The sequence below is a fragment of the Pieris brassicae genome, chromosome 5 (assembly GCF_905147105.1).
Source record: "Pieris brassicae chromosome 5, ilPieBrab1.1, whole genome shotgun sequence".
In the NCBI taxonomy this organism is placed as follows: Eukaryota; Metazoa; Arthropoda; class Insecta; order Lepidoptera; family Pieridae; genus Pieris; species Pieris brassicae.
The window spans coordinates 17301740-17319557 of record NC_059669.1 but is presented as its reverse complement, the minus strand read 5'-3'; the positions used below and the strand labels follow the sequence as shown (position 1 = coordinate 17319557).

Sequence of the window (17818 nt, the reverse complement as noted above, 5' to 3'; positions counted from 1 at the left end):
CACTTACATTACATCTAACAATAGTAAATTAACGAACACAAGATTAATTACTTGAAAATATTTCTGTTAATTACATTGCAATTATTAATTTGAAGGAATTCGTACACCTCAAAACAATGGCAACAAAGAGGTCGCTACCATTGTACCAATTCTCACACATATTAGCCCACATCTCAAGGCCAGAAAATATAGGTATTATCTGTGAGAAATCGATTCAAATTTTGCCGCAACCGGCTTCGACACTCACCTAAGTTTAAATATGGACACAATCCCGAAGACGTACTATTTTGTGTAACTAAACATCATTTGTTTTAAATGCCGATAAAGATAAGGTAGAGAAGAACGGTTATGTCAAATCGCTGAAGCTTGTCAGTTGTCACTTATAACTTTAGTCATTCATAACAATTGACAGGAAAGGCGGGAAGTGTTTGAAATAGGCGGGCGCCAAACTTTTGAAAATTAAATTTAATTTGATATCGCAGGATCAGTTAAGTTGTAAAGTGTATATATTAGTAGTTATTATTGTTTATTTATTTTCTTAGTTTGTTTCTTCCCCTGGTAAGTAATTTAATTGTATTATATGTAAATAGGAATATTCTTTAGGCGTCCATGTTGGAGCCTGAAGACCCTGGAGGGACATCCCTCCAGGTGTCTCATATAGTCACAATCGATGCATCGGGAATGGAAACGGAAGGTTCAATTTTAGATACGGACTGTGCGGATAGCACGAAATCGATTAAAAGAAAAAGAATTTCAGGTAGAAACCAAAAGAAGAGAAGGAATCATAGACATACGAGTCCGTCAGAATCCCAACTTTCCCCGAATAATTTAAAGGATAATATTATTTCTAAAGTGCTTGATGATAAAATCAATGTAATACACCATAATGAGGCTGCTCAATCTGCTTCAAGTAACCCTCGCGCTGCTAGGTCGCTTTACCAGGCGTCAGACCCTGCGCCTTATGTTGTCCATATTCAAAAAATATTACAACCAAATCAAACTGGGTCTATTCACCCAGTACAATTTGGATTTTTCCTGAAAAAAAGTTCTATAAAAAGCATAGTAGAGGGAAGCATCAAAAAAATTGGAAGGAACATGTTGTCTTTGCAATTTCATTCATTTCAGGATGCTAACACATTTTTAAATCACAAATCTCTAGAAATTAATAAATATAAAGCATTTATTCCGGCCTTCACTATCACTCGCATGGGAATAGTGAGAGGTGTTCCATGTGACTGGGACGAGAAAGACATTATAGAAAATATTGAGCTTCCGCAGAACTGTGGAAGTATTTTGAAAGTTCGGAGACTAAACAGAAAGGTATATGAAGGCGAGACGCCCAAGTTCATTCCAACTGAGACCGTAGTTTTAACCTTTGATGGAAAGGTGTTACCTCCCAGGGTCTTTATATGTTTCAACTCCCTATCTGTAGATCTTTATATTTACCCCACACTGCAATGCTTTAATTGCTGCCGTTTTGGTCACACAAAAATGCAATGCAGAGGCACTCCAAGGTGTTACAAATGTGCTAACAACCACCCAAGTATAAGCTGTAAGACTGAAAGAGATGATGCTGTGTGTATCTTATGTTCTGGTTCTCATTTTGCAACAGACAAAAAGTGCCCAGAGTACGCTAGACAAAAAGCTATCAAAGAAACAATGGCTAGAAACTCTATATCTTATTCAGAAGCCAGTAAAGTACATCCACCAGTTTCGAAATCCTATGCAGACGTTGTTGCTTCTGCTTCATCGGCCCCTTCTGGTCCGACTACTCCTTATTCCAGTCCCTATAATTTAACAAGCCCTTCTAAAAGCCCCACACAGTCATTTAGGAAAACAGTATACATGAAACCCAAAGCTCGTCCCAGAAATACTAGTAAGGGATACGATCAAAAAGCACATGCAGAGCTTATTGAACATTACAGCAACATTCCTTCCTTTTCTACAGGTTGTCGCAAAAATTATAATGATTTGTCAGAAATCATAACAAAGGATCTCATAATTTCTATAATTCAATACCTTTCACAATCTGACATAATTAAAATACCGTCCAACGATGCCACTTCTTCAAAAAGTTTTTTAACTCATGGACAGACAGGACCATCCACGAAACCAGTCTCTGGTGATTCAATGGAACTGCCGGAGTATTAATAGTAAAAAAAGTGACCTAATTTTTTTATTGAATAATTACAAACCATTTGCTGTGTCTCTTCAAGAGACTTGGCTTCGTCCTGGATTCAATTTTAAAATCCCAGGATATATCTGTCTTAGAGAAGACAGAACAGATGGGTATGGTGGAGTTGCACTAATTCTTAAGGGAAGTGTGCCCTTTGTCCACATACCCATGCCTAATCACAGTGATAAATTTTCCATTATTGCTGCTAGTGTAAATAATATTTGTATTGTAAATATGTATATACCACACCCTTCCACTGAAGTCTTTGACGATATTTGTAGCATTCTATCTTCCCTCCCGCGCCCTATTTTGGTCATGGGAGATTTCAATGCACAACATTCTATGTGGGGAAGTTCTAAGTCTGATCATTATGGGGCTAGAATCTTAGACATCTTAGATGATAATAATTTATGCCTTCTAAACTCTGGTTGTCCTACTAGAAGGACAAAGCCCCATGAGGGTATCAGTGCACCAGACCTTACCCTGTGTAGTCCTTCCCTTGCTCCTATATTAAACTGGTGGCCTCTATCGTCTTCATATGGAAGCGATCACTTTCCGCTAATTGTATCATTTCCTCAAAAAATTGGCGAAAAGACGTCAAAGGCTCCTCCCCGGCTAAAATATAGACTTAAGGATGCCAACTGGTCATTATTTAGAGATAAAGTTCAACAAAATTTATCAACAATACCTCCAGTAAATGACAGCAATAATCATCTTTGTGCTGAAGCTTTTACACGGGCACTACTACAGGCTGCTGAGGAAGTTTTTCCAATTAAAAATAATAGTGGCAATGGGCATATTCCATCACCTCCTTGGTGGGACAGCGAGTGCTCTGCTGCTATAGCTGAGAGAAAGATGGCCGAAAAACATTACAGAGAAAATTCTACAACACAACATTTTAATATTCTTTGTAATCTTATAACTAAAACACGTAAATTATTAAAACAAAAACGATTCAATGGGTGGAAATCTTTTTGTGCTTCAATTTCACCAGACATTTCTTCATCTGAAGTTTGGCAAAATATTCGTAGATTCAGATCTGCTTTTAAACCTCAAAGGTCTCGCTTTATGGTCAGTTGATTTGTTTCTTGACAAATTAGCTCCACCATATGTCCCATCTATAGAAAATATTTCTTCTGACTCACAGCTTTCTCTCTTCTCCCAGCATGATAGTAGCGATTCATTCATTTCGTTTAGCCTTTCAGAACTCAAAGGGGTTCTTTCAAAACTTAGGGACTCAGCCCCAGGTTGTGATGGAATTCCATATTCTTTTCTACAAAACCTGAATGACACATGCCTTTCTTATTTTCTCAGTTTAATTAATTCTATCTTAACATCAGGTAATATTCCTTCATCATGGAAAATCCATGAAGTTATCCCTATACATAAGCCCAACAAACCGATTAATGATCCAACATCATACAGACCAATTGCATTAGCTTCAGTTATTTCCAAAATTTCTGAACATTTAGTTAAAAATAGATTAGAATGGTTTATTGAGAGTAAAGGCTTACTATCTCAAAACCAGTTTGGATTTAGGAAAGGCAGATGTTCGATGGATAGTATCAGTATTTTTATGACAGACTTAAGATTGGCATTTTCATGTAATAAGTCTGTGTTAGCAGCATTCTTAGATGTGTCTGCAGCCTATGATAATGTTAACCTTTCAATTCTGAAACAAAAAATGATTAATTTAGAAATCCCTCAAATTTTTATAAGCTTCACTATAAATCTTCTCTCTGGTAGAATGCTTAAAGTAATATCAGAAGACTCCTACCAATCCCGTATTGCCTGGAAAGGTTTACCACAGGGCTCAGTTTTAAGTCCCTTACTTTACAATATATATTCTCATGATGTGGAAGCCTCCCTTAAGGGTAAAGTTAACTCACTCCAATATGCAGATGATTTACTCCTATATATCTCAGGTGATTCTGTTGACAAAATGTCTGATACTATGACATATTCCCTTAAGTTGCTAAAAGTCTGGCTTGACAATAATTCTCTAAGTCTTTCGGTTCCTAAAAGTGTTATGGTCTTATTTTCACGTATGAGACTTCCTCCATCAGTGTCTGTATTTTATAATAACATTAGAGTTCCCGTTAAAAGTGAAGCAACATTTCTAGGGGTAATTTTAGACTCAAGACTTACAGGAAACCCTCATTGCAACTATATAAGTGCCAAATGTGAGAAGATTCTAAATATACTGCGTTGCCTCTCTGGAGTTTGGTGGGGAGCCCACCCTTTCTCTTTAAAGCTTTTATATAATGCCCTAATTAGAAGTATTTTAGACTATGGAACATTTATACTTGAACCCTGTAATGCAGTAGCTCTCTATAAGTTAAACATTATCCAGTCTAAAGCTCTGAGAATAATTGCTGGGGCTATGCGTTCGAGCCCTATTAACGCTTTGCAGGTCGAATGCTCTGAAGCCCCTCTGCACCTCAGACGACAATTTCTTTCTGACAGGTTCCTGTTTAGAGCATTCCAAGTCTATAATCATCCTCTTTACTCTAAGTTATGGTCTCTGTTGGATTGTATGGATTATCCGTACTGGGCTCATAAATCGCCGCCATGCCTTATTGTTAGTCTCCAAAAATATTTAGCTCTTCAAGCTCCAACACATAGATCACAATTCCTTCCTATATTTTGTGTTAACTATGATGCCTTAACATTAAATCCTTCTATTTTGCTTGATTTTGGTATATGTAAACAAGACCCTTCTGCCAATGCCAAATTTATAGATATTATTAACAGTAACAGCCGATGGAAACATTGCCATTTAATTTTTAGTGATTCTTCCAAACCCGGACCCGAGGAGTGTGTGGGAGTTGGAGTTTTCCATCAACAGTTTGGCATTGTACAGAAAATAAAATTGCCTCCAGAGACTTCAGTATTTACTGGAGAATGTTTTGGTCTGCTGAAGTCTCTGGAGTATATTTTAATCATGAAGTTAAAAAACTCATTAATTTTAACTGACGCTAAAAGTGCCCTCCAAGCCTTGGAAAGATTTCCTTTTAACAGTAACCGAAATAATCATCCAGTCATTATTGCATGTCGTGATTTATTGTATCGATGTTGCATCAAGAATTGCACAGTTTCTTTTGCTTGGATTCCGGGGCACTCAGGTATTTTTGGCAATACCAAGGCCGATAGCCTTGCCAAGGCTGCGGTCAATGACGGAGATCTGGTTCCGTACAAAAACTTTTCTTGTGATTTGGCTCTCCTGCCTAAATCTCGGTTACTGAATTCTTGGACAAACATTTGGCGTTCTTCAAGTCAGACTAAAGGTCGATATTACAGCACGATTCAGGTCGATATACCTCCTAAACCGTGGTTTTCAACTCTGACGCTTGGTAAAGCTATCACTTCGACCCTTATTCGTATGAGGCTTGGCCATGCATGCATTCCCTTGCATTTGGCAAGGCTTAAACTTTTACCTAACGATATATGTCACTGTGGCAATGACGTTGGGGATTTTAATCATATATTCTTTGCCTGTCCTCAACATGACCGTTCCGCTTTTATTTCCTCGCTTTTGTCCATTAAAATTCCTTTTCCTACTTCAATCTCTATCCTTCTATCTAATATAAATATTGATGTATATAGAATAATAGCCAGTTTCATTTTTCATAACAATATAAAATTATAATCATTTATGTACTTATTATATACCTAATTTATCTGATCCTTTTCAAAATTCCGATCCAATTTCCAAACCAATAAAATAAATCTAATAACACACTTCCTAACTTTTTTGCATGGCTGACGCACAAACCGTGCTGGCCAAGAAAGGGGAAAAAAAAAACAATTGACAGATATTATAATATATTTCTGTGATCGAATGTCCGATCTATTTACCAATTTGCTTCGTTATTTCAATAACTTTGACAGGTCAAATTAAAATTTGGCGTTCGAAATTCGAAATTTGAATTATATTGTTTCATGATGTGAATTCAATTAATTGCAAGTATTTCAAAAATATTATATGTCAAAATAGGATTGTAACACAGGCTGTGTGCGACAAATTGAAGATATTATTATTCAAATTGAAGTTTGAAGTGTCTTAAAAAACTTTCATATCATTAACGCGGCGCTTTTTATGTTTTAAATTATGTAAATTACAATATCCCAATCAGCAATATAAAGTATATGTCAACGTTATTGTAAATATAATTAATCAGTATGGATTTAAGGGGCAAGCATGCGTTAACTATCAGATTAATCAAGCGTAATAGCAAGTCATGCGTTTATTAATACTATACTATTAGCATTGCTCCAACAAAGTAGAAATGTTGCGTGGAAGTCCGGAAAGAATACTTTGAAATCTTAACTAGGATATTTTTATTACATTTTTATAAGAAATATAAGCAATTTCTGACATCAACCTATTTTTGAGCAGAACTTTTTACCCATAGAAATATTTTCGAACTAATACAAAAAAGGGAATATCAAGTCATATAAGGCTGGAGACGTACACGAGAAGTTTCTGGGATAGGAAATGTCCATTGACGATTAAACGTTTAGTTTTTGTACGATTTAAATTATTATTATTATCATCCATTTAAAATTATTATACATTTATATTTAAATTATGTTAAGAAATTAAAAAAAAACGAATTATCTAAAAATATTCAATTGCTTATAAGTCTGGCTGATAATTAAAAAACGTGTGCTTGTGCTTATGTACACGCGTTAGAAGTTATACTTTGGCGCAACAAGATAAAAATATTTACAAAAATTTTAATTTCGCCTTATTCTTCGTTTGTAGAGTAAGGTTGTTTAAAACGACACTAACAATAGAAAAAAAATACTCTCATTTTTTCCTAACACGCCAAAAGAAGTATAACTTCAAAAAAACTAATATGTTGACAATAGCTAATTTTTGTGACGGTGTGCGCGCGCATCGTAAAAAATTACTCTCACCATTTTTCCCTAGCGCCCCAAAAGTGGTATAACTTCAAAAACGAATTATATAAAAATATTAAACTGTTTATGAATCTGGCTCATAATTAAAAAAATACACATGAAACACATTATCAAATGCACAGGAAGTACTGTTTATTAACTCTTATTTTTGTGTCAAGGTAACTAAGGAGTGGTTTTCAAAACGATTGCAAGAACATTAACTTTCTTTACGAGAGACATAAAACGTATAGATCTTTAAAAGTTACGTATCCGTCGATCAAAAGAGTCCATTTTATGGACTTAAGATTATGAGATGGGTTAACGAAAGCTTCGTGCCCTTATTTTAGTGTGATTTTTATTTTTATTAAAGTAGGATAACAAAATTCAATTACTATATAGAGGGACAATTTGTTTTTATACAAGTTCTTCGGGTGTGTAAGTTATTTTTGATTATAAATCTTTCATGAAGTAAATCGCGTAGTTAATGAATGAAGTGATTGGTGCAATAGCTACTGCAAGTTATGTATTAGTATCAAATAATATTGACAGTAAATACAATGAAAATCTTTATAATAAACAACGCCAACATCGTCCAATTCATAAAATGCAACAGCTGTGCATAGTATTCCGTACGACAGAACCCCAAGGAACTCGAAAAAATAGGTGTTAGGGGTTGGACTCAAAATTTTGGCAAACAATTTTTACGCAGGCTAAGGGAGCCCATAAGGGGCTATACAGTCATTAATGATGATAAGGATTGTTAATAAATTAATACTAATACTGTACAGTACAAATAAGGAATGGCAGAAAAAATAAAGTTATTTAAAATTAGTTACGTAAAAGAATCAAGGAAGCTGTTTTATGACACACACGAGTATTGTTCTCGGCGAATAAAGGCGAAACTATTGTGATAGTTCTGTGAAATTCTCAGAAGATGATATACTAAGATGATAAATCTCAATTTTCAAGAAACACAGTTCTAATTAAAATTATTAGTTCTCTTAACTCTGTAAGCGCCTAGGATAGAGGCATAAAATAATACACTTAAAGTCGAATCGTCCTTAGCTTAAATCTGATTGGTCAACGGTATCCTTAGAAACACAAGCGACATGATCAATGAATTGGTTTATATCTGTACGTTATTCAAATAGCGTTGAACACTTATGTAGTCCACTAAAAATGTGAAATATATAGATATCTAAATAAGCGCAAGGAAATTACCGAGACTTAATAAGCACATTAAAAGGCATGTTATATACCTAATTGCCAATTTCCTAATTGGATCACTCCTGTCATAGAGTATTTCCTAACGAAGCATGTCGTAAGTTTTATCAAGTCTTAATAAATATAATTAACCTTTCGGAAATCACTTCGAAAGTAATTTTCAATTATGGGACGGACTGTGAAATTTGTCAACGCGATAATGTGTAATTTAACGTTGGTGGTCTAGTAAAAATCTAATTGCATTTTATTCAGCATCTTACTGCAGATAAAATAGACTTGAGAATCCATATAATATTAGTCGCAGAAAACATTATGTATGTAATGTATTGTCAATTTTTTCCCTCCTGTGTACCCCACTAGCCAATCGAATTGGTACGGAAATGGTGACATAACTAAAAAGAAATAATTGTAATTAAGGCATTTTAACGCGTACAAAAAACTAAATACACTTTTGTTAAAAATTCATTTCTATTTGAGAAACAAGTTACGTTCATCCTAACTTTGGTAAAGGGATGATTATAAATCGAAATTAAAATCCATACGTTTCGTACCCTTTGTTCCAAACAAAATTAATTATCGTTTATCCGACGGGATCTGATTAAAAAAGTTTTCAAATGAAGTTTTATGTGTATTTTACCAAATGTGTAATCTGTGTAATATATGTAGAAGAAGCAAGCACAACAGTATTGTCGATGTTAAACGAGTATTGTCTCTCAATACAAAATTCTACCTGAAATAATTAAAATTTCTTTCATTATGAATATGAATGAATTATATTAACTTTGTTTAATCAGTTGTAATTAATTCTCATATGAATATAATACATGTTTAATATAATGTGTATAGATACAGAGAGAGATTACAGATTATCTGTGGAGGTAGAGATTAAAATAATTCATGGAATATATACTATGAATGTAGTTTGCGTCTTAGCCATCGTATTAATAGAAGGCTGTATTATGAGGTAATAGAAAGCCTGTGTTGACGTTGGCCCATAGGATATTACGTACGAACTAACTTCGATCAAGATATGGAAAATAGATAAATTTTCTCGTTTATATAATTTGTAGGCCATTCTCAAGCTATTATAAAATTTGATAAACGGTACTAGAAATTAATATTTGCATACGCAGACGAAAGTCTTCCATTTAATGAATTATTTGATGTGAATATCTTTATTTGTATAAATATTTTGTACCTGTGTTTGGTTTTTTTGTGTTTTAGACTCTATAAATAATGCTTACATAATAATTTTAGTCCAAACTAAAGACATCTGAAAGTATCAATGACTCGGGTAATTTATATAATTTTTATTAGAGAGATCTTGTGAAATGGAGGAGGTTATTTGTAATAATTTTAGTTAAGATATATTTTATTAAATTTATTTGATAATAAATATTATTGTGATATTTATAGGTCTCTTCAACGGGGAATGGGACACATTTCTGCGTACTTAGGACAAGGAGGCTGAAACAGTTATTGTTTCACCAGGTTCTATTATTTACGTACACTCAAGTATGGCACTAATAATTATAATACCTACGTTGTCCATTGAGTGAGGTAATAGGATTACTATTTGAATCCTATAGTGTCTGAATTTCATCGTTTCATGTTTTTATTCAAAGCCGCGTACAAATTTAAACAAATTTTCTAAACTATGAGAGTGTGTAATTATTTAATTACCCTAAAAACGTTACTGTATTTAATCAATTCAAAAGGACTTTGAAATCACACATTATTAACTCAGAAGACTAAATTACCAAATTAAAATGGCTGCCGATAGTGACCAATTAGGTTTTTAAGAAAACAAAATTGTAACTTTATTAATGAGAATAAAGTTCTTGAAACATTTTTAGGTGTGCTGTGCACCAATGGTCTTTCTTTCTATGTGGGCATTTAACATTCGCTCGTACGTGAAGGAAAACATCGTGAGGAAACCGGCTTGACGCCTAATCCTACCTACTTGCCTATTAGGTTAACAAATGATTATGAAACAGATGCAGAAATCTGAGGCCCAGACCTAAAAAGGTTGTAGCGCCATTAAATTATTTTTTAAATTTATAAATATTTTTAATAATTATGATAGTTGTTTTTATAAATCTTTGTTTAATGTTTATATATGTTATTCCTATAATAAATTTCGTTGTTTGGTTTTCTTTCGGGAGTTTTAAATTTAAACAGATATTTAAAGATATAAAATAAATTTCGTTTGTCTTTACAAATCGTTAAATTTACCAAAACAATTTTTTGGGTTATTCAGGGTTTCCTGGATGAAGTCGCTTGTTAGCGATAAGGCCGCCCGTTGCCTAATAACTTATGTACCTGCTTTTTTTATATGTATGTTTTTGAATATTATGGTAACGAAGTGTAAATAATTAAATAAATGTGTAGTTAAATTTGAAAGGTGTAGTTTCCATTTAGATTCAATGCCAATAGGTTTGTATGTATGGTAATTGAACTGGATGTAATCCTCCTTCAACTTTAACCTACTAACTGGTTTACAATTTGTTTATTGAAATAACTGTTAGTTATTTTGTAGTTATTTCTGTATAACGTACATCGTGATTGTATTTAAATAATAATCTTGGCATCAAAAAGTATTTTTTGAATTAATTTTATATTTTTTTTATAAAAAAGAAGGTGAAGCTTTCAGAACCTTGCTACAACAGTATCTTTACGTTTGCCTTCCCTACGAGCAATTCCTTAATTGTGTACTCCATTGGTGCATAGCCGTGATTCGAAGGGAGGACCTCAGGTTTGAGAGTCACACGCTTATGACACTAGGCCCACACTGTTTTGTAAAAATAATGTAAAACTTTGTTGGCAGTAGTCAGACTTCTACATTGTACATTATTATACAAAATTCTAAGAAATATCATAAGGGTTTTTTCACTGGATATCGAATCTACGTCCTCCGGATTATCTGTATCTGTATTTCCTGCGTATTCCTACAATTGTTATAATTATAATTTATGTATAGTAGAATTTTAGTATTTCAACACGGAATTGTGTTTCATTGTCACAATTATAAATTCGGAGAAATTCGTGTAATTAAATGCACCTGAATTCCATTTCTTGTTAGGAACCAGATTGTTCACAGAAATGTGTTGAATGTTTAAACGGGTTAAAAATGTTTTATTATCAATTTATCATATAGTGTTAACCAAAATTCTATTCTTTTTACAAAATCTGTCAAACCAGGCCATAAAGTAGGCAAGTGTTGTTCGAATAAACAAAAGTTATTATGAAAAGTTCTTACTATCATAATAATTGAATCAAAACTGTGCCAAGCTCATTGAACTACCTATATACATACCCACAGTAAAATTATTTTAGATATTCACACTGTCTTTACTAATCTCATCTCAAAGTCTATTTTCATGGCATTACTACGATTAGCATTGTAGGAGTGTAATCGACAAAAACAAAAAAGATCCTGACGTAAAACCGTCAAACGTACTAGAATTCTGTAAAAAAAACGTCCTTGGATTAGTATGTAAAACATATCTTACCTATTTATTAAGGTATGTTCACAGAAAATCGCGGGAAAACACAGTTTGAATTATATGATATTTTTACCCGAAATATATTAACGTATCCTTCAGCTGTAAAGGCGCGATATGAATATTCTGACAGCCTTTCGTCTATTACCACTTTATATTACGTCCCGGGCGTTAAGACATTCCTATTTTGTTCGTGAGAATTTTTCTTCATTCACTTTTTGCTCGTAAAATGTTTTTTTTATATTCGTCTGTACTTTATTAGGTTCACAATGACGTGCACAGACATTAGCTGTGTATTTTTGAGTATTTTTGAGTTCCTCATTTATATAACTTATTTTGCTGAAGCATTATATCCCGCTGAATATAACTTAAAACCGTAATTAAAACTTAGCTTACAAAAGGTAATTAAAATCCTTTCCCAATATAAATGTTTGAATGAAATATTATAATGAACCTAACCCTCTTTTGAGGTTTTGAATGACACACGGACGGGTTTTGGAAAGATATACATTTTTTAAATTTATAAAGTTTCTGTTCGTTATTGTTCCGAAACATTACTAACAATTTCAATAGAGGTATACAATTAGATTCCTGTTACAATAAGTAGTAGAAGCCTACATATGTTAATCATAATTAGGCATAATATTAAGTGTGAGTTTAAACAATTTTCCAATAAAGGTCGTAAACTCATTCAATATAAATATTAACGGCAATTCTTGATAATTGAAAATGGAAAACGGAGTTTTATAAATTGACAAGTACTCATAGTTCATTAATAAACTTATCAATATTTTATTGTACGACTCATTAATTTTAAGATACTTAATGAGTCAAATTTTTGATTTAGGCTTATGAAATGTTGTAGGCCTTTGAAATGAATGATCCAGACATGTGTTTAATATCCGTTTCATTGATTCCTTTAAAGGCGAGTGGTCCTTTTGCGTTCATATCCGGAACGGAACAAACATCATTTTACCAGAAACGCATTATACGGTGTTGTTTTCATAATTAGTAATTTTAGCAAATTACCGAAAGTCGTAACAAATTTCATAAACAGGAACTCGATTTCACAATGCGTAAGGCCCGCTATGGGAACGATCGCTATCATACAATGTACCAGTAAACCAACCTGCATTGTTCTTAACGGAAATATGATTATGTGTGAAAGATCATTGTGATCTAAATCGCGATTAGATTTGCGAGGTCTTTACTTTGTTACTGAGCAAAATACTTCAAGATTATATGGAATAAATTTACCCTCTATAATGGGTCAAGGACTGTGAAAGCGGTTGATCGCGCGACTTTTAACCCGTGAGATCGTAAAAGATGTAGAGACCAAAAGCTTGTAGGGCCACTGGAACAAATTGGAAGCAGTTCAAGGAAGCATATGCTTGCCCTGTCACCATATAGAGGCCATTATATACCATCTAAGATATATTGTACATGTCAAATTGCCCAAGATTTTCCTTCACGTTAATCAATTTGAAAGGTTGTGATGTGGATATTATGAAAATTGGACTTTTGCGATCAAATTTTGATACGATTTTCGTCGTGTAGTTTTAGCAGTCCCCATCTCCGTTAACCTCTTTGTTCTCACCTTATAATTATTGTATAAAATTAATTTCGTTTGAAACTAAGTTCTTCTATGTCCTTCTTCATTTAGAGTGCTCTTTTTTGTTTTATATGAATACGATTATGATATCGGAGCTTTGTAAAGTTCAGGGGCAACTGGTAGGTCAATTAGGTAAGGTTAAGATATTCTATTTATTTATTAACATTTCTTTACACTACAATATAAAAAATTGAACAAAATTCAATGAAGCGGAGGGCAACTTCTATATCCGATTCAGAAGATATTTTATATTGCGTTATGTCCTTTTAGTAAACTTAGAACTTTATTTATACGTATACGTAGCTTGTCAAATTTTATACAATCATGTAATCAAAGAGAGTATCGAGAATTATTATTAGATTATAGAGAAATACCTATTCATGGTACGTTTTCAAAGATATTTTATATTAAACACAAATATAAAACCGAAAGGTTATGCGTCCCCAAAATACAAAGAAGAGCGCGAAATTGAAACCGGATATATTTGAATTATTGGAAATCGTCGAAATTACGACCCGAGAATATTATACGATTTTCGGAACATTTTAGGGAATATTGAGAAAATGACAAAATTGGGCTCAATGGATATTTAATGAGTCGGCATAATGTTTTATGAATAAAGTGCACTTTTAATACAGATATTAGTATTAAGTTAAATAAAGGGAACAATGTAGCTTAGACAGGTTTTTTATCTTTCTTTACTCTTTATGACCATCTTAGACAGGAGGAATAGGATTATTGCCTAACTGTCAGGCTTATTCCTCTATTATCTATATTTAAACCTCTTCTGTGTGTGCAAACTTTTTCTGGCTTACCTCCCTCTGTGATTGACACAAAATAATAAAAACGGCATTACTAGTCAGTCAACGGCATAATGAAGTAATCTTGCTAATTGTGGTCGAGGCAACTAGAAATAATAACAATCATTAATTACCTTCTAACTACTTCTAAATTACTAAGTAGTATTACTACTACAACTTTTATACGCGACTTCGACCGCGTGGGTGATATTCTGGATTTCGGGATGTGGTATATTTATTATAATACCTTACCAAATCTACCCTTTTTACAGTAAAATATTAGATGTTTTTAACACCTTACATTAGTAGTGCGAGATCTCATTCCGATAAATAAAACCTAAAGGTTCCATTGAGATGCGCGTAATGTATATAAATAAATGGGAAATTTACTAACATGCAGAAAAAAAATATATTAATCTTAATCTTAAATCTCGCTTAATTATTTTCAGATTAACTTTTATGTTATGTAAACATTAACAGAAAACACAATTTGTTAATATATGATAGACAAGATGTAGGTAACAGGTGAGCAATTACTCCAATTTGTCCACTCCACGTGATGATGCCCAAGGGAAAGCGTTATTAATATTGCTCTAACCACGTGGTGCCTTACTGTACAAGAACGGAATCAATGTGAATGTATGCATTTACCATTTATACATACATTTACATGTATTTACCCACACTTATATAATTTATAATTAACCATTTGTATTATAACGAATAAACTCGAATATACTGGACATATTAAAAAAATCAAACATTTTTTTAATAAGCCAAGAGGAAATGCGTTTGCGCATTCCCCACACATCAATGGGTACGAGTATATGTGGAACTCGACTCACACCAGGCATCCTCTCTGCTGCTCTGAGAGCCGGGTGAGGAATATTCCAAAAGAATATTCTACCGCAAAAGGAATCTCCCGCTTTTGCATTCAAGTATCAAAAATAAACATACAGCCTTATGAAACCAGGATAGGTTTGCATTCGAGCAGTTTTATTGCACTTTCATAGAAATAAAAGAATCGTATATATTTTTATAGTATACACATTTTTATATTTTTTTGAAGGTAAGTTGAAATGGTTTGGAAATACTTCAGCTGGCAGCTGGAAATTGGTGGTAACAACGCTCAGAAAGACGGACTTCGAGGTGATACGAGAAAATTCGTGTCATAGATATTGAAAATAAATTTTGGTTTTGATTTAATAAATGGCGATTTGAGAATTATTGCTGGCTAGCGTGCCAAAGAAAAAAAACTTTGCTAACAGAAGAAATACACTTAGTTTACCTAAAAACCTAAAGAAATAAGTACAATAGTGGATTAAGTGAAAACAATCAAATAGGATTTCTTTAAACTTTGCCTATTGTCCTCTCTTAACAATGGTTGAATTGAATAAAGCATTTCTAAGATCCCGCAGTCCCAAGTACTTGACATTTATTTAAAACTAACAACTACCCCGCGGTTGAAAGGAATTCAGGAACTTGTACGATACCCACTTAATATCTTTAAGGTTACTTAAAAGTCGTAAATAATATAGACGACTTTAAATAGAGCGGCCATATTTTTCTGTCTGCTTCATTGATGGTGATTACTCTTGCTTATTAGATAATAAATAAGTATAGGCAAGGCTTAATCAATAAATATATCAATTAATTGGTTAAGATTATTAAAAGTTTTGTTTTGTTCAGTGCGTATAGCTGTCACTTCAAGATGCAACTTAAAGACGAGGCCTTGAGGCCATTTTGGAATAAAGTGATTGTTTGATATGTGTGTGTCCTTTTATCGAATAAACGTATTTTTAATTTCTCCTTCCTTTCTCTCTAATTAAACGAAGGAGGACGTATGTCACTATTAAAAAAAATGCAATGATTAAAATCTATGATATGCAGTCTTGGGCGATGAGATTTCAAACTATTACCTAGTTTTAAAATTAAGTAGAGCTTTAAAATTTACATCGGCGGTACATTACAATATATTTTACGCACCGTAGCTGCTATTTACATATATCACCTACTTAGTAAGCTTTTCAAGCACTGGCTGGTTTCAAAGATTAAAAAAAGATTGTACTGTGATAGTATATCTAATTGGTCTGTGCTGTTGGTTGCCATGGTTACCATTTTTAATATATTTTTAAAATTATCGTGTCTTATTACAATAGTATCTTGTCTTGCGTATATTTAATATATCAAGTATATAAAAACTAAGTATCATAAAAACACACACAACATTACATTTCCGTCGTTTGTAATCAATATTCAGTAATTTACAATAAAACTAAAGAGCATCAGAAATAATCAAGCGTCTGCTGACAATTAAAAAAAGGATTTGTACCTATATGCTTTATTCAATAAAAACACATCAAACATTCTCTTTGGAAGTTGATTGTCATTTGTACAGTTACTTGTCATTGTTGCCACGCAATTTCCTTGCTCGTTAGAATCCCGATACAGACTAAAAATATAACTTTCGTCTAAACACGTGAATCACGCAAAAACCACATAATTAATTATCTGTATTCTCGTTTTCACTGTTACATACTCGGAGCCGCACATCCGTGAATAACTGGGAATCATAAGATAATTTATTGAAAATGGTATTTATGTTATTTGTGACAACTGTTAGATATTGCAAAGGATTTCTACAATATAATTTTCAAATAATTATTGAGTGGGCATTATTTTGAATAAAGAAGTTATGGTAAAGTATTATGTTATATACATTTTATGTTTATGTTTACTGTTAAAATACAATTATATTTTCATAACATTTAATCAATGGTGATAATATTATTTTATTGAAAATATATAATCAACGACCGATAAACCTATTACAAATTTATTTTAAATGTTACGCAATCCCATGCCATTCCCAATGTATATTATAAACTGAATTTTAAAAAATAATTATGGATTAATACTTCTAATGACAGTATAAAAATTAAGTATTAAAAAAAGGTATAACTATTTGAAAACATACTAAACCCGTGATTACGGGTTTAATGGACACAAAATACCATACCCAACAAAATTAATATGCAAATACACAGCAATAAAGTTAATTATGTGGTGAAGGAGAAATAACTTTCATAACAAATGTTTATTGAATAGAATAAAATGTGGTTACATCTCTAGTGTAGAATTTAGATAATTTGCCAACTTTCCCGCACATTTTCCACTGATTGAACACACTTGATTTGATCGACGCTGTCCTAATTACTCTATTTTGAAAAAGGAAAGTATTTTATCTGTGGTTATAATTTAATTCATAATATGTATGTGTTTTTTTTCAAAATCTCGTCACAGTTCGATGATTTGAATTTTTTTCATGTATGCTCGATTTTTTTTAATGTAGGTGTAAGGCATGGTTGAACATAGTCTTAATTTTGTTATTAACTTACCGTAAAAATAAGAGATTTTATTTCGAAATAGATCAAACTTTACTGTTTAAATAATTCCGTGTAAAAACAAAATTATAACTTACCGAGAATAAGTAAAACCTTCGTTTCCATTTTAAAGTCACTGGCACTTTTAAAAGAAAAAGTTAAAGAATTCGGTTTTTGAAATCCAAAATTTGAATTTTTGCGGCGGCGTACGTTGC

General features: G+C 32.7%; 1 protein-coding gene across 2 annotated transcripts in view; it reads right to left on the bottom strand.

The window, feature by feature from the left end:
* LOC123709849 (putative mediator of RNA polymerase II transcription subunit 26) overlaps positions 1-17818 on the bottom strand; it is a 41095-nt gene extending 23277 nt beyond the window's left edge. For both annotated transcript variants that reach the window (XM_045661426.1, XM_045661428.1), the window contains exon 1: positions 17702-17818. In XM_045661426.1, coding sequence (XP_045517382.1) covers positions 17702-17729 — 28 coding nt within the window. In that variant the 5' untranslated portion in view covers positions 17730-17818. The remainder of the gene's footprint in view (positions 1-17701) is intronic.